The following is a 19,511-nucleotide window of genomic DNA, read 5'->3' on the forward strand; positions in this document are numbered from 1 at the left end:
AAATGTCATGTAGTTGTAAAGACCGTTTTTTAATTGTCTTCTCTAGTTTGCCAAAGTTGTCTTACTAGTGAGGACAAAGTGCATACTACTAGTTCATACAACTTAAAAAGATATAGAACACAATGTTATAATGGTGTACCGTTAACAAAACCAACGTTTATGTTTGTGTAAGTTTATTATGAAAGTAAATTCCCTCGAATTCCGGAAGTAGTTATGGCTTGTTTCCGAGTCGTCTAAACGCAATATTGTCGCCTCCATCCATGCTTCATTCATCCAGTCATCCACAATGTCAATGTAACCGCCACCACGAGCTTTGCAATCTGTTCTACATCTTTCCAGTTATTTCCTGGATGTGCTTTCTCCTGTTTTTTTTTTTGTTCAGTACCACTCTAGTCACACAGAGTACTTGTCACTGACAGATAGCCTATAGTTACATGTTATGGATGTTAGTTAAAACACTGGCGTTCCTATGTTTGTAATTAACATAGCTCTTTCCAAATGCAAATAGGCTCAACCATCTTGTCAGCATGGCAGTACAGTATTTGGCAATCACAACAGGGTGTTTTCACATCCAAGCTGGATCATGAATGATTCAGTGGTCTGATCCAGTAACACAGCAACATCTCCATGGAAAACTGTCAGGCTATACAAAGCATTGAAGTTTGCCTCAGGCAATTAAATAGCAAATTTACATATTACCAAAATATGTAGACTAAATAATGCACTATCCTTGAGCGAGTATAGTTAACTGTATTTTCTGTGGCTTTTTTTTTTTTTTGGTCGTTTTGTGCAATAGCGCGCCCTTGTGGTGAAACAAAAAGGGGACATGATTTGTACAATTGGCATTAATGGTGTGAATGTTTTTTTCTTGAACAGAAATAAATGCACACACACATAACATAATTCCTCTGTAAATATATTATTTCTTCGGTATAATTGTGAATCAGAGCCCACCAATGATAATCCAAGTAAAATGGGAGCGTATGTTACCTTTTTAATTCCTTATTGATAACTATAACTATTGATGACTTTGATGGACAGAATGTTTGTACAGATAACGGGAAGTTTGAAAAGGTAACTTGCGCAGCCAGTGCGTACAGGAAGTATGCAGTATGTACACTTTGATGGGAAAAGAACGATGAGGCTTTATCTTCATGATTTGCAGCGAGCTGAACTTCATGAGCTGTTGGGATAAGAAAGAACACAAAAGAAGAAGGGAATAAAAACACAAGTTGTCTCTCAAGGTCTTTTTTTTTTTTTTACAACGTATGTATAAATTGTACAGAAGGTACCAAAAACAATTATTTCAGAACCCTGCAAGGACATTTGAATTTGTGAAAGTACACATTTTGGCATGTTAACAAACTACAGTAAAATCTACTGATGAAAAAAAAAATCCCTATGCACAGGAAATGGAACCTTTTGGAGCTTAAGCTATAAAAGCATGACAGAATGCATTTAAAAAAAAAAATGAAGAATGGTTATAGCTACAGTGACGAATCGATTAAGTAAGTTATTCCTCTCTTGCCTGTCATCCCCTTCCTTGATGCCACCATAACTCTGCATGAGGTTGGACCTGTTTCCATTGGGGTTCAAGAGCAAGGCGCCTGGCAGCTGGCCTGGTCGAATGGGCTTGGCTGGGTTGGACACACAGAGAAAAGATTAGTCATGCGTATAGTAATGTTTGACACATTGCTATTTGAGTTGAATATACAGTCTTTTTTTTTCTCACTTGAAATGTCAGGTTTTCTTGGAAAATTCCACACATAAATATACGGTAACAAAGTACCAGTATTCGTATAGTGTTATTTTGTTGTGTTGTTTCTCCACTTACCTATCTGAGCAGAGCCTCTCCTTGCCATGTTTTTGGGCTTGGTGGCCTCCCTAATGCGCTCAACTTCCTCCTCGTGTCGTTTGCGGTCGCGGGCGGCGCTTTCTTTGGCCTCCTTCAGAGAACCCTCCAAGGCTTTGATGCGTTCAACTGTGGTCCGCAGGCGCTTCTCCATTTTCGGAATCTCAGAATTGAGGGCGGCATTGTCCTGTAGCAGCTGCACAGGGATATTCTCAATGGATCAAAACTTTATTTATGAAGCACTTTTCGTACAAGGATTGTGACTCAAAGTGCGTTTCAAATAAACAACAACTACACTGTAAAAAATTTTTTTTAAAAAACCCGGTAATTTTCCGGCAACTGGGGCGCCAGAAAAATACTGTGAAATAACAGAAGCCAAACCAACACCTAACCCTATATGACAAAAAAAAATTATGTGATTAATCTTTCAAAACACGGACAATAACATATTCACTCTCTGATGACACAGCATTAGGAGTATTTATTTAAATATATTTATATGAGTATTTTGCTCAAGGATACTTCAACATGTTTACCAAGGGGATCGAACCCACAACCTCAGGGACAAGACGACCACTCTATCTATCTTTAAAAAAAAAAAAGTCAGTTCACTAAGAAATTACGGTAAAATTACACATTTTTAAAGTGTTTTTTTTAGGGTTTTAAAGTTGAATTTTACTTTTTATTCCATTAAAGAACAGACAAATATTTGTGAAAGTACAATACATTTGTGAATGTATTTTAACAATCAATACATGTATTTATAATATATATATATTTTTTTTGTAAAACAGAAAACATAAATATTGGGTGTTTTTACAGTTTGTGATTTAATGGTATTTTACATTTGACATGCAAAATCAGAGTTTATTTTTGTAAATTAAATATTTTTAAAATACAGGAAAGAACTGTAAAATAAAAAGTAAAATTCTGTTATATTACATGTTTAGTTTTTTTTACAGTGAAATTTGAAGGTCAAAAGAGAGGAAACAATTACTACAAAATAAAAGCTAAAAGTGCATGAAAGACTGGACTAAAACAATATAAATATAAATCCATTCAACACTGAAACAAAAGGGGATTGATATTTACTTCAGAAAGTCGAAAGATCCCAAAGTTATATAATTCAGAAGTCAAATATCGATTTCTGGAAAAAGAAACTTATTTTGTGAGACTTACAACACCAATTGAGCTCGAACCATTTTGTAGTCAGTTACCTGTTTGTGAGCTTTGGTGAGCTGGTCCAAGTTGTTTTCCAGGTAGGAGATCTTCCGTTTCTGGGCAGTGCTGACCTCTCTTTCTTCTGAGCTCACCTGAGCATTCTGCATGAAGCATATTTAATTTGAGCAAATTGTTTTCCAATATCAGTCATTTTTTGGATATACCTGTTATATCATGTCAAATTTTCAAGAAAGCTTGCTTTGCTCCAACTTTGTTTATCATATCAAGCCTTAGCCTGAGGGTTGGTGAATATGAACACCATGCTAAAGGCCAGAGTCCCTATTTGCAGCTGCCACCTTTGAAGAATCAGTTGGCCTACTTATTGCAGAAACTCTGTTGAGCGCTCCAGTTTCATTAACTTTTCATCATGGTGCAATTTCAATAGAGACTATTTGGAGCAGGGGCATAAATATGGGGCTTCAATGTCTCATTAGTGGTAAAAAGCTGGAATTTTGTTTGTAGACGACCACAATCAGCATCAGCTAGTTGTTTATAACACTATAAATGTGTACTGTATTTCCTCAAACAGTCATCTAAAAACAAATTAAGTTCGTGAACATGGTGATACTCTTGGCTAGCAGAGGTGGCAAATCCAGGTCCAGAAAGTAAAAACCCTGTCCACAGTTTGGCTTTAGCCCCAGGTGCTAGCTAGCGAGCTCTCTAGCTAGCTCCCTGGGTGTTCGGTTACCTGCTAGGGAGTTAGCTAACTAGCACAAGGGGCTAAAGCCAAACTGTGGCAGGGTTTTTACTTTCTGGACTTGGATTTGCCACCTCTGTTGGCTAGGAGAGTCAGAAGCAGTTTGGCTGCTAGCTAGCTCCCATAGTGCTTGTTTACCCGGTAGGGAGCAGCTAGCTAGCTAACTAGCTCCTATGATGCTCGTTTACCTGCTAGAGAGCTAGCTGTCTAGCACAAGGGGCTAAAGCCAAACTGTGGCAGGGTTTTTACTTTCTGGACTTGGATTTTCCACCTCTGTTGGCTAGGAGAGTCAGAAGCAGTTTGGCTGCTAGCTAGCTCCCATAGTGCTTGTTTACCCGGTAGGGAGCAGCTAGCTAGCTAGCTCTCTAGCTAGCGCCTATGATGCTCGTTTACCTGCTAGGCCTAAGCTAGAGAGCTAGCTATCTAGCACAAGGGGCTAAAGCCAAACTGCGGCAGGGTTTTTACTTTCTGGACCTGGATTTGCCACCTCTGTTGGCTAGGAACTGTCAGAAGATCCATAGTTCATCACTGTTGGTGAAACAAAATCAAATTTATGTCCACTGACCTTTTTGACTTTAATAACCAAGTCTTGGACAAAGAGTCTTCTGAGGTTGTGAAGCGTCTGCAGCTCCCGAGCCTGTTGAAGAACAAAGATGAAAAGAAAATCATTTTTAAATTGTGCAGATTAAAAAGCATGGTTGATGTGTATTGTAATTTTATAGCAAGCAAACATGTAATTACCCTGCTGCACTCACTTTAGAGTAGAAAGCGTGTGGCAGCTTAGCTAGAAGTTACATTTCATCAGCAGTTTCACATCATCTTCTTTATGAAATCTGTATATTACCGAGTCATTTGTTTGCCCCACTAGGCAGAAAATATGTTTGCTACTTAACATCCTGAAATTCACCCCACGCCTAACATTGGTTTTGAACATGCTCGTAACTGACCACTGTTTCCTCCAGTCCTTTCAAGTCCTGCTTTGTTTGCTCCCGTTTGTCTTGCAGCTCCCTATCACAGTCAAATAAACAATGACCACAAAAAAAAAAGTAAGAGCGATTCCGTTATAGTGATAGAAAGACAGAGACGTTACGTGAGCTCTTGTAGCTGGCGACTCTTTTCTTGTTCCACCGCTTTCAGCTTCTCATGCTCAACTCGCCACCTCTCCTGCTGCAGCATGATCTCCTGGTTCTGACTGCACATTCGTCATCACCGTTATTCAACATTTGGGCCTTCGCTTGTGTTTAGATGACGTTGAGGTTAGGGGAGTGAAGGGGATTTCTTACTCCTGGAGCTCAGTGATCTGCTTGTCTTTGCTGTCTAGCTCGTCTCTCAGGTTGCTGATCTGTCTTTGGTGGGCCTCCCTGTTAGACAGGATCTGCTTCTCCACGGCTTCCTAGAGAGAATCAAACGTGCAACGGCTCGTCCTCACAGTTTAACGCGTGCAGTAAGACGCTGAGGGAGGTTTTAGTACCTTCACTTCATTGGCAGACTGGATCTCATTTTCCATCAAGTTAACTCTCTCTGGCGGGAAGAAAACCATCATTTTAAATACATTTCATACACATTCTAGTTGTTCTTATCTGTTTTTACAAATGGGGAATTTAAATAAGAAGATTCCTTGTTCACATTGCAACTATTTCTGAAAATGAGTAGAAGTTAAGGTCAATATTTATTATATGCCGCATTTAAAATACAGTAAACATTGCCCAAAAGTGCTGCATATATGATATAACACTATGATAAAAATAAAGGGGAAAAAATAAATAAATTAACTCTTTGACTGCCAAAAACGTTAAATAATGTTTAGTAAAATCCTATGGAGGAGTGCCAAAGACGTTAAAAGATGTTTTTTTCAAAACAGAGGTGAAACTAACCATTTTCTATTGTTGATTACTGAAAAACGGAATAAGGTAGAAACAAACTTTTTTTTCTGATGAAAGATGAGAGTCCAATCTTTCATTTGGTAGTATGTGTGTTTCCATAGTCCAAACACATCATTTTCTGTGGACCTTGAAAGATCAGTCACAAATGCTTTAATTGGCTGGCACCCACGGCATCCCTTTTCTGAAAACGTCTGGCAGTCAAAGAGTTAAAAAAATAAAAATGGAGATGTCCAGTTCAGCTCGCATACATTTAAAATATAGTAAACACTATTAGAAACTAGACATTAAAAATAACACTAAATAGAAAAAAATAGACCTTAAAGCAATAAAATTATATATATATATATATATATATATATGTTTGTTTTTTGTTTTATTTGTAAATTGTAGTTGACCCTTGTGTACTCTAATATGTTGTACGTGTCATTCTGTTAATATTGTGTTTGTGGAATATAGAAAATCCACAGTCTTTTTTTTTTAATCCATCCCAGGGGGCGGCCATTTTGTCACTTGCTGTCGCCTAAAAATGACATCAGCGTTGATCAGGGCCCACAACCAATCACGGCTCATCTTTAGAAAACAGGTGAGCCGTGATTGGTCGTTACCTAAGCAACTGCGATGTCATTTTCAGTGACAAAATGGCCGCCCCTTGAGACGGATAAAAACTGGTATATTTTGCTGCTTAACTCATATACCACAAGCGCTGTTCGCTTATATAGAAGCCTGAAAAATATATTGTTAAATAATGGATTTGTAATTGGCATAGAGGAAAGAAACAAAACACAACTTTTGACTCCTGTCCATTTTCTACAACAGAAACTTACAACTAATCATGGAATGATATCTTCAGAGACCAAAAACCTAAATATAAATACGGTCGACGCAGTACTCACCTTCAGCTCTGATCCTGACTATTTCTTCACTAAGAGAGTCCACATTTTCCTCCAACTGTCTTTTCTTTTGCTCCACGTTCTGAAGACAGTCTGTCAGGGATTTTATTTTAGCTTCATACTGCCCACAAACAGGCAAAAGCAAAAAAAAAAAACACACGGAAAGAACTGTAAACACAAACTCAGCAGACAAATGCAGCGAAAGTACTTTTTAAAGGCGTATCCATCCAAGGTGGTATATTGGGGGGGGGGGGGGGGTTACCTGAGAGATACGTAGCTGGCCGGCGGTTAGCTCCCGCTCTGTTTCTTCCATCTTCTGGGTGCTGTCAGCTTGGGAGCTCTCCAGGAGTTTGTTGCGTTTCACCATGGTTTTGACCTCCGACTTCATCTTGCTGATGTAGAGTCGAACCGTCGTGAACTCCTCGTCAATGACACCGCTGCTCTCGTGTTGCTGAAGGGCCGCAAGCGCATTTTTCAGATGGATGCCAAAAAGTGTGCACTTCCTGTTATGCTACTTCACAATAGCCCACAATATGTAAGTATTGTAACTAGTGAGTTCAGCTAGTTTTTACTAGCTAAGAAGTACATTTTTATGTTGAGGATTTATTTTTGTTATTACCACTATTTTGGAGGAAGTAAAAAGCAAAGCAGGATTTATTGAACCATCGCTGCACTATACTAAATCCACAAGAGCAAATAAGGGATGCACTGTTACCTTAATGTCATTGCTTCCCACTGCTAGTCCTATTTCTGTTAGATCCTTTAGTAACGATGCCATCATTTCTGCCACCCTTTTTTTCTGGTGGTTAGTCATCTCCTTCAGCTTCTGGAGCTCACAGTCAATTGTGGCCAGAGAGGTCTGGTGAGGAGATTAAAAACCAGAATGCCACTTTGATCAGTTTTACTAATTATCGCCACAGTGTGATAGAGAATAGAGATGATCAACTACTTACAGATTTTTCGTTCAATTCCTCACTGAGGGCCTCAAACTCCTGTGTTTTGTTTTCAACCTCCTGGCTTTTGAGGTCGTAGTTCACAGCAAGCTCTTCCAGGGCCTGCAGAACCTCCTTCACCTCTTCCTTGGAAGCTTCGTTCTCTGTCAACAGCCGTTTCAGCTCCGTCTGCAAGCTGTCGTGGTCCCGCTGGGAGGATGCTAGGAGCTTAGTGGAGAAGAAAAAGATTGCATTGTTTACTACTACACTCAAGAAACAGTTGGGTCGAAAGTAACTCAATTATGGATCAAAAATGGACCGATCCACTTTATAGTTCAATTTGACCCAACTTTCTGCATTGTTTTATACAAAATGACCCAATTTTTTACCCAAATTGGGGTCTTATTAACCCAAGTAGAGGATGGGTCGGAAATGACCAAAAAATTATCATTATTTTACCCAAATTTGGGTCAAATTGACCCAAGTCGAGGACCTGACACAACTTTCTGGGTTATTTTTATACAAAATTACCCAATTTTTTGACCCAAATTGGGATCATATTAACGCAAGTAGAAGATTGGTCGGAAATGACTCAATTAAAAAAAAAAAAAATTACCCAAACTTTGGTCAAATTGATCAAAGTAGATTTGACCCAATTTTCTGGGTTGTTTTATTAAAAAAAAAAAAAAAAAAAAAAAAAAGACCCAAAGTTGGGTCAGATTGGCCCAAGTCGAAAATTTTACCCAACTTTCTATGTTGTTTTATACAAAATGACCCATTTTTTCTGCAAAACAATCCAGAAAGTTGAGTCAAATTGACCCAAGTAGAGGATCTAACCCAACTTTCTGGGTTGTTGTATAGAAAATGACTAAATTTTTGACCCATAGTTGCATCAAATTGGCAAAAGTAGAGGACTGAACCCAATTTTTTTGTTTTATACAATATGACCCAATTTTTTACCCAAATTGGGGTCATACAAACCCAAAGTTGGGTCAAATTGATTGAAGTAGATCTGACCCAACTTTCTGGGTTGTTTTATTTAAAAAAATAAAAAGCAATTTTTGACCCAAAGTTGGGTCAAATTGACCCAAGTCATGGATCCAACCCAACTTTCTGGGTTGTTTTATACAAAACGGCCCCTTTTTTTGTGCAAAACAATCCAGAAAGTTAAGTAAAAATTGACCCAAGTAGACGATCTAACCCAACTTTCTTGGTTGTTATATAGAAAATGACCCAATTTTTTTACCCAAAGTTGGGTAAAATTGACGCAAGTAAAGGATTTGTCCATTTTTTTACCCACAATAGGGTTATTTTTTTTTACCCAACTGTATTTAGAATGTACAGTAAATTAGGAGTGATTCTAAGAGGTAAGGTAAAGTAAAATGAGAGGTGAGAGTGTGTTGTCACCTCCTCCTGGTCCAACAACTGCTCCTTAAGTGCCTCCACCATTTGAGAATGTTGATTAATCTCCTCGTCCTGGAAGTGGTGAAGGATGAATGGACAAGATGATCACTGCTAATTTTCTAACGAAAGTTTCCAAAAGAGAAATCTGCTTGCCAAAAAACGAAGAGCCGAATTTGCGACATTCCATGTATAGTGTATTAATATACGTAACGTTCCAATTCAGGGAGAAACTAGCCGAATGAGATTGAGGGAATCAATGACCTTGTCATCCATCTGCTTATAGAGCTTCGCCATCTCTGCCTCGTAATGTCCCGTCTCAGCCGGCGTGAGTTTGACGCCAGGAAGGCCGCTTGGCGCCGGCGATGCGTCTGTCTTATCGTTGGGAACAACATCGGCAGCCTTGGCCTCCTCTTTGGCCTTTTCCTTGTCAAACTGTTCCTCAACTGGTACGCTCTCTCCTGTTAGAGGCAACGGATATTAAATGTAGCAAACTGGTGGGACTTTGGGAACATTATTTAAAAAAAATAAAATAAAAAATGAACTTCTCACCCTTCCTCCAGCGGCTGATTTCCGTTTCCAGCCAGGTTACGCTGGTTCTCAAGACCTTGTTCCTCTCTTTTTCTTTTTCATACTTGCTCTTCCACTGCTCTGCAGTCAGCTCCACGTTCAGAATCACCGTGTTCTTGATTGTCTTGGCTCTGGTCACACAAGAAGGTGACAAGCAAACATTTTAGCTTGGTTTTAAGTGCGGAATCGAATTTATATAAGGGCTACTAACAGATCCATTTGGTGTAATTTTCCACTTTTATTTTCCTTGCTTTTGACTCATTCATTGCCATTGACGGCTATAGACGTTCAAAAATCATTTGAACGATTTCTATTAGTTTTTAAAAAAAAATCTACTTTTGTTAACAATAGTATGAAAACCTAGAAACAAAAAATATTGTACATTTAGAACAGAAATAAAATTAGTGATTAATCGTGAGTTAACTATTGAAGTCATGCGATTAATTACAATAAAAAAATGTTAATTGCCTAACGCCCCTAATTTTTAATAATCTTTTTTTTTCCCCAAAAAAAAGATTATTAAAAAAAATTCTAGGTTTTCATACTCTGGTTAACAAAAGTGAAAAAAAATTATTAAACTAATAGAAATAGTTCAAATGAATTTTTGACGTTTATAAACCTTTACACAACAGGACCAAACTATTTTAGGATCAACTGATAGTAAGAAAACAAACAAAAAAATAAACATAAAAGAAATTGAATAGAAAAAGTAACAATTTTGCATAAAAATTTGCCAAGAAGGAGTTTGAAAAACAAGTAAAATGACGCACCTTTGTCCAAACAGCAGCGTCGACCGAGTCTCAGCATCATTATAGGAAGAAGGCGAACAGCAGATGACCATGGTGGTCCGACAGTTCCCTCCTAGGGAGTCCTGGAGGATTCTGGTCATTTTACTGTCTCGGTATGGCACATACGCCTGGCAAAATCAATCAATCAATCAATCAATCAGAAAGAAACAATTTTTTATTTTTTTCTGGAGAGCTCAGTATTGTTCATTCGGTAATTTTACCGATTTGACATGTCATCATCATTGCTCTCTTTTTTTTGTTTGTTTTTGGTTTGCTACCGCTAGCAGTAATTGAGGAAATGAGGAAGTGGTAAAGCGGCATTTGTTAACAAAGACATTGTCAGAAACTAAACAAACCAAGAAAATTGAATAACAGCATGTCTTAAAATCAACATTAGCTATGGGAAAATAATTGAATGATACTCAAAGTTTACTCAAAGATGCCATACATTTGAAATCTTTTTCCATATGCCTCCTCTGTAGGGCTAGCAAATAAAAGAAAAAAAAAATCTTATTTGACAAATCAATAATGACATTTTTTTTTCTTCTTCACGATGGACCTTTTTTTAATCACTTTTTTTTTTTTAAGGGCAAGCCAGGATTGAACCCACAACCTCCAGTTTATATAGATATATAATAATAACCCAATTTTATTTTTTACACTTTAGAGCTAATACAAGAAAAAAGGAGTCTTATTCTGCCTGCCTATTAAACATGTTCACTGAGCACTGGTCCTTTTCTTCTTTTTTTTTTTTCTGGAGAGCTCAGTATTGTTCATTCGGTAATTCTACCAATTTGACATGTCATCATCATTGCTCTCCTTTTTTGAATTTTTTTTTTATTATTATTATTATTTTTGTATGTGGGTGAGCATGTGTATGTGCTTGTATGCGTGCGTGCGAGTGTGTGTGTGTGTGTGTATGAGCTCTGGTCCTAACGCCACAAAAAGACTTAGAAGACGTACCGAACCCTCGGCCAGCGCTGAAATAACATTCCCTAGCGAAGACAGGGACTTGTTGATCATCTTGGCTTCATCCAGCACCGTACCCTCGGCTCCAGTTTTACCCACCTTGTAAAATCAACGTAAAAAAAAAAAAAAAAAAAAAAAGCCATCAGACTCCTCCAAAGGGAAAACAAAAATGTGGAGAGAAGAAAGAAGTTCCTACTTTTTCACTGCCAGCCAGATCGACGAGGTAGAGTTTGCTGGTGAGTTTCTGCTCCGTCTGAGTGTGCTCCTGCTTGATGCTGATTTGGAAGATGCTGTGACTCCTCGAACTGTGCTCGTTCATGTCTGACAAAAACATGAAGACGCAGGGAATGACATCAATGTTACATAATTGAATATAAAGCTAATAAAACCACAACAAAATTGACTATTATACTTTGTAGTAAATTATTATGACGAAGCAAAAATCCACACGTAACATAACATAACATATTTCCTTTCCACTATGATACCACAAGATGGCGCCAAAGAAGTGAAATTGTTTTAGTGCCATCTTGTGTTACTGTAGTAATTAAAGTTTACATTAGCACTGCGATGTTAAAAGCTGGCAATTTGCACAGTTTATTTAATTGTTTTTATTATCCAGCTGTCTAAAATTAGAAACACCACATGTGCACTGAGAGCCCTTATCTAGTCGGGAGCAGTCAGGAGACCCGGTGAGGTTGAACCCATGAGAGGCAGGAGCGCCGCACCCGGCACACACACACACTCACTTGTGACAGCTACGCTTCTGTTGTTTTTGCCTTCGTCAATGGCGTCCATGACTTCTTCGGGACTGCACACGAAGTGCTCGGTACACCCCTGGGGACACATGCACATCACAAGGCACAGGGAGGCGTGGTCAAGAGCCCCTTTAGCGGGATTGCTTTACAGAGAAGAATTGATCAGTACTGGGAAGTGTGATGGAACATGTTGTGTCTGAGGGACGCTTGCCAAAAGGGAACATAAAAGAAGAAGATTTATACTGTTTGCAAGCCACCTCACTTTATTTACTAATACAGGTACATCCATGCTAAATAGTAGGGGTGGGAATCTTTGAATGTCTCCCGATTCGATTTGATTTAGATTTTTGGGCCTGCGATTCGATTCAGAATAGATTTTTGATTAAGAAAGATTTTTTTGTTTCACAATGATTTTTGCTCCAATCTATAGATGCGCAAGTAATTGTAATGATCTACTCCAGTCCGATTCGCTAATGCTAATTAGCGCGCTACTCGCGGCACTTTTATCACTCAAAAGAACGGCTCCACGCTGAAAAAAAACAAAAAAACATGAACTTGATCGTGACTTTTTCCTTCTACTCTCTAATGTGGCTAGAACTCAACAGTGTATTAGACCGCGTGGAACCACACTGCCCCTCAGTGGCCAAACCGGGTACAACATGAACAGCGCTCCAAATAAAGGCACGCACAGACAAAGGCAAGACAGTATAAAATAATTTAAATAAAATCGATTTTGGGACATTTAAAATCGATTCTGAATCGTACTAAATGAGAATCGCGATTTTTTTTGGGCACACCCCTACTAAATTGGGAGGTATATTTTGACATTTCATGGGACAACGGTGGTAAAAACAAAACAAAAAAACACACACTTTGCTACAATATAAATTGTACAATGGTGTAATTCTACTGTTCCCTCAAAGTAACTCAACACACAGCACAGCCATTAACGTCTAAACAGCTCACAACAAAAGTGAGGACACCTCTAGGTGAAAATGTCAGTGAACTGAAGATTTAAATACGTTTTTATGTCTTCCTATTTCTATTCAGACAGGCAATAAATAGTATTTCAGTATAGTTTTTTTTTTTATATTAAAGATTTTATTTCTTTGTTTATTGGGCTGCATGTTCAATACGTTGTAAAAAGTTTCACCGATTGAAAAAAATAAATTGTATGTTTTTCAGTATAGTACATTATATAAAGTGTATGTATGCATATAATAATATGACTAACTGTTGTTTTAATGACGTTTTTTGCAGCAACAATTTTGACATAACTGTTGTGGATGTGTGGTGCAATGGCCAAGAAATAATGCCCTATTGTTGTAGGATCCGGATAAAAGTAAAGCTACATAAATGTATTTTCACTATTTGAGTCATTGATGGGATTTTTCGATTCTTCTGTTATCATAATGGCAACTTGTGTCTGGTGAACAGACTCCATAAACCCGGAAGTAGCCTGTTAAAACTAACCAACAAATGGGCAGTTGTAATTTTGTTAATTTGTTGGCGAAGGAAAATAATTCATAAATAGTTTGCAGTCTTCAGAACACCATCAGAATCCACAATCTGGTAGTGATGGGAAAATGAGGCTTCATGAAGCTTCATCAAGCACTTGTGTTATTATTATTATTATTATTTATTTTACATCTGTAGATGGTGCGCTTCCACTGCATCCTTAAAACCAAGAGTGCCATCTAGAGGAGTAAAAAAAAAAATCACAAGTGCTTCATGAAGCTTCATGAAGCTTCATTTGTCCGTCACTATAATCATATCGCTATAAACAGATACCTTCATTAATGTGCAATAAATATAAAATGTTTGCTTTACAACCACTGGTAAAAAATATCACTTTCTATCTTAGATACTCTGCCTAAAATTGTTTTTAATTGACAGTATTTGTAAGATTAAAGTCGACACTAAAATTGAAGTGACATTCCTGCGCCATAGTTTTTATTACAAAAAATGACATCACACACATTTTACCTTTACATAGGGCACCCTGTTTTTATCCTCATGGACCGAAAGGTTGGTCTTTGTTACTGTGAAGTAAGAAAAATGTCAGATGTCAATCATGGCAATATTATATTTTATAGCCAACCACTATGGAAAGCCATTTTATTTTGTCCTTACTAGTAACACAGCACACTAGTGGGACAGTCTCACTGGTAAAAAAAAAAATTCTTTCTAGAAATCATAACCAACCAATCATTCTTACCATCCAGCAAGTCTTTGATTTTGTCCAGATATATTTCAAAATAAGAAACCTAAAAATCAAATGACTCTCATGAGATGTTATCCCCCAAAATGTTCTCAATCTCAATTAAAATGAATGACCTACTTTGATGTGAAACTCCAGGTTCTCATCCATGGAATAAATATAATTAAAAATGTCTCCGACAATCCTGGGAATGATTCCCATCATGTCACCGTCATGGAGTTTGCCCTTTAGCAGAAAGTAAGAAATCAAATGAAATAACAGGCAACACAGTCGGCGTGCAATTTTGTAGCTGGAATGACATCACGTGGTCGACTCTTACCTCCATTGTGTGCGTTTTCCCGGACGATGTCTGCCCGTAGGCAAATATTGTGCCATTGTAGCCCCCAAGGACATCTACATACATCAAAGCATTTGTGAACGCTTGCACTTTGCGTATTTGCACCAATGCAACCACTGCGTATCGACTCACCTTTGACGATCTTCTGAGCTACAGCATTGTAAAATTGCACCTGAGTAGTATTGGACTGGAATACACGGTCAAAGTAGTAGGGTTTGCCCTATAAACAAGAGGAGTCATACAAATGCAATAATCATTATTTTAACTCATTCACTGCCATTGACGGCTATAGACGTCAAAAATTCATTTGAGCTATTTCTATTAGTTTAACATTTTTTCCACTTTTGTTAACAAGAGTATGAAAACCTAGATTTTTTTTGTGTAGTAGAACAGATATAAAATTTGTGATTAATCGAGAGTTAACTAGTGAAGTCATGCGATTAATTACGTTTAAAAATTGTAATCGCCCGACGCCCCTAATTTAAAAAAAAAAATTGACCAAAAATAAAAAGATTATTAAAAATTAAAAAAATATATTTTTTTTTTAAAGACAAGGTTATTAAAAATTAGGGGCATCAGGTGATTAAAATTTATAATCAAAATTAATCGCATGACGTCACTAGTTAACTCACGATTAATCACAAATTTTATATCTGTTCTAAATGTACAAAAAAAATCTAGGTTTTCATACTCTTGTTAACAAAAAAACTGTTAAACTAATAAAAATAGTTCCAATGAATTTTTGGCGTCTATAGCCGTCAATGGCAGTGAATGAGTTAATTTGCATTTTCATGTAAATGTTTCATTTTGTTTTGGTGGGGTCAACAGATAAACACAATTAAAAAAAATATATATTAAAAAAAAACATTATTAAAAATTAAAAAAAAAATTTTTTTAAAGACAAGGTTATTAAAAATGAGGGGCATCAGGTGATTAAAATGTTGCATTGTAATTAATTGCATGACTTCACTAGTTAACTCACGATTAATCACAAATTTTATATCTGTTCTAAATGTACAAAAAAAATCTAGGTTTTCATACTCTTGTTAACAAAAATGGAGAAAAACACTGTTAAACTAATAAAAATAGTTCCCATAAATTTTTGACGTCTATAGCCGTCAATGGCAGTGAATGAGTTCATTTGCATTTTCATGTAAATGTTTCATTTTGTTTTGGTGGGGTCAACAGATAAACACAAACAAATGTGGCATCAAGGAAAATGGAAATAAACAGGATTTTGCAACCGTATAACACACTTATAGCGCATATAAAAAGTCTACACACCCATGCTCAAATGCAAGGGTATAAAAAAAAAAATACACATTTGAACTTGGAGTGAGCAAACACCTGACACTCTTCCAAGTGCCTCTCATAAACCTCCCAAAAAGTTCAGATGTTCTAGTAGGTTTTTCCTGGCATGTTTTTGCATGTTTTTGCTTTCTATCTATTTCTAACACTGACTGAAACATTGAACTTCAATGTAGTTTTGGCGTCGTTTTGATGATGAGCTGGCAAAATAAATAAATAATGCAAGCTTCTGCTGAAAATTATTATTTTTTAAATGTCTGCAAACACCTACTAAAACTACTGAAATTTATTTCAGCCTGAGCTAATTCAAATGGTGGCAGGCAGGGCTGGACTGGCCATCTGGCATGCGGGGCAGATGCCTGGTGGGTCGGCCTCTTTTAGCAATGCTTTTTTTTTTTAAATAATTATTTTCCTATTTACCACAAGAGACTGGTCCACAATTTAGAAGGAACTGTCCATTAATCCATTTCAAATATAGATAGAAAACTGAAACATCATTAATAAACATCAGTGGCAGAACATGTTAGGCAAGAGTCGGGCTGGGGCGGGCCTGGCCGACGGGCCTAAGTCAAAATGCCAGGGCCGATTTTTTTTGTGCCAATCCAGCCCTGGTGGCAGGTCTGTGCAGACTCCAATTTAACATGAGTCTGAATGTGATTGGTTAATTCCGAAAACACAGACACATCCCAGTTTTGAGAGGGTGTGCATAATTATGCAACCACATAATTCTCCTTGAATCAGAATAGCAACTGTTTAAATGTCAGCACAAAAAAATATATTGACAAAAATCAAAAGAGCAAAACAGACATTGTCAGTCTTTAAAGAAAAAACTGTTAAATAAAAAAAATGAAATATTAAAAAAGTTATCATTACAATCAAGAATCAATAGCTTCTTTGTACTAAACGTGTTTTAGGGGGGATCAGACTGGCCGGTGACTCAGCATGTCTGATTTCCTAAGGCAAAGCATTACAAAAGTGCGGCCCATAACAACACATCAACTGTGCTGTTGATTCTACCATCAACAACAACACAAATGTTAAGCCGGACCTAACTGAGAGCACCCATAGCAAATTGACATTTTTAATTCATTAAATTCATTTTTAATTGGTAAAAGGGAGGGAGTCACCATGTCATTTCTTTTCATCATAGGATTTAGCTATGTTTGACAGTAATTGGCTGGTGACCAGCTCAGTCTTGATCCTTAGCTGGGATACTGTCCAGCTCATCCATGATGCTAATTAAGACAGTCGGTATTAAAAAGAAAGAAGAAAAAAAAGAATGTATGATTAGTAATTGAGTAAGTGAATGTCATCATTTTAGGGAGCAATAACGAGCCCAAATGATTGCATGGGGCTTAAAACAGAACCCTGGGAGACACCAAAGTGGATATAAAACAAGTGATTTAATGTATTATAGTGAAATGACCCACTTAAAGGCACTTTGGGTGGTTTGAGAGGACCGTGGGTACAGTTAGCTTTAATCTATGAGAAGAATAACGAGCCATTGGAGAACACGCAAGCTGCTGGCAGGAGTCACATTTGCTAGCTAAGCCGAAATTCGAACAGAAGACCTGAGTATGAGTGCAGATATGCCATTTGTGATTTAAAAACGCCATTTTACAACATTTGGTGATAAATTGAGTTAAACGGTAAATATTGGAAAGTTTGAAAAGTGTCACCTACTCACCGCCATATGCACGCAGTCCTCCCCTTGAAACTTTGGGATGTATTTGTCTCCGCGGGCGACCTCGGATTTGTTCAGCGGCCGGAAGCGACACACCACCTTGATGCTGCACTCCGACGGGTCCGCCATCTCCACCGCCTTGGAAGGATGGAGAGCGCCGTGGTGCTATTACTTCCTGGGTGAGTCTTGTGAAGTAGTTGACATCAGTTTCATAAAGAAAAAAACATACATGAAAATGGCGCAGATGTAGGCGGTAGGATCCAATGAGAAGGAATTCGGAGCTTCTCTGGCTGGGAATGGAGATGAATGCGGCAGTGATCAGGGTGGGATCTTAGTGTAAAAATGGTTGGGAGTCACAGGAAGTCACAGGGTGTGAGGATCATGAGATTCAACCTCGGTTTCTATTGAGGAGCTCTGAGGTCAAGGTTGCTAACAGCTGCTATTAATAGATTATACGTCGACGTAAATAAATTAATAGAATACCAGAGAGTCATATGATTTACAAGAATAGGAAAGGCATTGTCTGTACACGACAACCTTCCAGTCAAATATCACTGATGGTATGCATCAAACACGAGATGCTGACGATTACTTTTCCTGTATTTTCTGCTCGGAAGATTAAACTATGAAGTCATTTTGTGGCCAACAGTTCCACATTAGAAACGAACAGTAAAAAAAAAGAAAAAAAAAGTGAGTGCGCCTAATAAAGTGTCCAGCATATACAGAAGCATATTATAAAACACTATTTTAAATTAAATTAATCAACCATAACTCCATAATATACTCCAACAAGTATATTGAAATCAAGTGACATTGTTTTAGCTCATACTTGTTTAGTTTTTAACTAAACGCTGTATAGAGTGCAATATTAAAAGAAGCCGCTAGGGGGAAGCAGAGCCCATCCCATTTTATGAGCTAATCTCGTTCAACAATTTACTGCATACTTGTTGCACTGAATACCGTATATGGCTGGCTAGCCAATAGGCCGAGACTTTTGAAGCCGCCATATTGCTCCTCCCAAGAAACGTTTCTCGACATATGGTCTTATACTTTTACAGTATCGAAATTGGAAAACATTTGAGAGAGTACCTAGTAGAAACAGCATGCTTTGTAATGTTTTAAAATCGTTAAACATAAACAAGAAGACTTAAGGCTTAATGATGTTTACAGAGCGAAACTTGTATATTTTTTCAATAAAAAAAATAAAATAACTGTAATTAAACAAAAGATGCCTATGCCAAATCTAATATTGGGGTCTAAGGAACTGAGCGATAAAAGAAAAAGGGGGGGGGGGTCTTCAAAGCACATACCATCCCCCCCCTTTTTTTTTTTCTTGTTAAAAAATAGTGACCACCCCGCCCCTATATTAATTACCTACGAGCTGTATATGCCTAATCTGTACGTCGTATACCGTATAGTTTATGCAGTAGTCTGTTCGCCAGATGGGAGGAGCAAGATGGCCGCCCTGTCGCTTCAACGGCTTGCACGGGCGTGTATGGGCTATCGGCTATCCAGTCATATATTCAGATCAGTGACTTGTAGTATATGCAGTAGACATCAGATTTTACTTCCCCACGTTCACCCTTCACCATATACAAATTAGCAATACTAATTTAATTAATAACATTAATTAATAATTTAATGGAGGAAAAGAGACCTCAACTGTACCATACTGTATCTGTAATAATGACAGCAATGTGGATATTTGTTTATCTGTATTAAAATTCCATAAACAACAGGTGTTCATCTTTACACGCTCGTCAAAATTGCAATAGTTACCAAGGTTACTTTTTGAGTGTAGCGTTACTATGTGCGTAAGAGAGAGGGGGGTTCAACCAGCAACATGACTTTTAGTTGCTAAGTAACAGTCTCTGCCACAAAAGAAGCATTTCTTTTGAGCTTGTGTTCTCAATTAACAAATTGAAGCCTTTCACAACACATCTACAGTGCATTGCCTTTTTTCCCCTGAACTGTTTCAAGGTGTTTCTTTCGATCTTAAA

At 37.6% G+C, this 19,511-nt stretch overlaps 1 protein-coding gene across 1 annotated transcript; it reads right to left on the reverse strand.

Moving 5' to 3' along the window:
• Positions 1–943: 943 nt before the first annotated feature.
• On the reverse strand, positions 944–17,841 carry LOC144040593 (kinesin-1 heavy chain-like). The gene is made up of 26 exons (XM_077554918.1): positions 17,515–17,841; positions 14,652–14,739; positions 14,502–14,575; positions 14,303–14,407; positions 14,180–14,228; positions 13,948–14,003; positions 11,953–12,040; positions 11,400–11,524; positions 11,198–11,302; positions 10,217–10,362; positions 9,429–9,577; positions 9,141–9,337; positions 8,883–8,951; positions 7,497–7,703; positions 7,259–7,402; positions 6,806–6,994; positions 6,547–6,664; positions 5,242–5,291; positions 5,054–5,163; positions 4,861–4,962; positions 4,718–4,778; positions 4,336–4,407; positions 3,070–3,174; positions 1,835–2,048; positions 1,529–1,637; positions 944–1,183 (listed from the first exon to the last, which is right to left on the reverse strand). Exons 1-26 carry the CDS (start codon positions 17,638–17,640, stop codon positions 1,177–1,179), a joined length of 2,865 nt encoding a protein of 954 aa, XP_077411044.1. The 5' UTR covers positions 17,641–17,841; the 3' UTR covers positions 944–1,176.
• Positions 17,842–19,511: the final 1,670 nt, after the last annotated feature.

Source organism: Vanacampus margaritifer, chromosome 20 (assembly GCF_051991255.1).
Source record: "Vanacampus margaritifer isolate UIUO_Vmar chromosome 20, RoL_Vmar_1.0, whole genome shotgun sequence".
Taxonomy (NCBI): Eukaryota; Metazoa; Chordata; class Actinopteri; order Syngnathiformes; family Syngnathidae; genus Vanacampus; species Vanacampus margaritifer.

Coding starts and splice junctions, on each gene's coding strand:
- LOC144040593 (XM_077554918.1), bottom strand. CDS start 17,640: ATGGCGGACCCGTCGGAGTGCAGCATCAAGGTGGTGTGTCGCTTCCGG. Junction 6,995..7,258: donor TGGGAAGCAATGACATTAAG/GTAACAGTGCAT, acceptor GCGGCCCTTCAG/CAACACGAGAGCAGCGGTGT. Junction 4,779..4,860: donor CGCCAGCTACAAGAGCTCAC/GTAACGTCTCTG, acceptor TGACTGTGATAG/GGAGCTGCAAGACAAACGGG.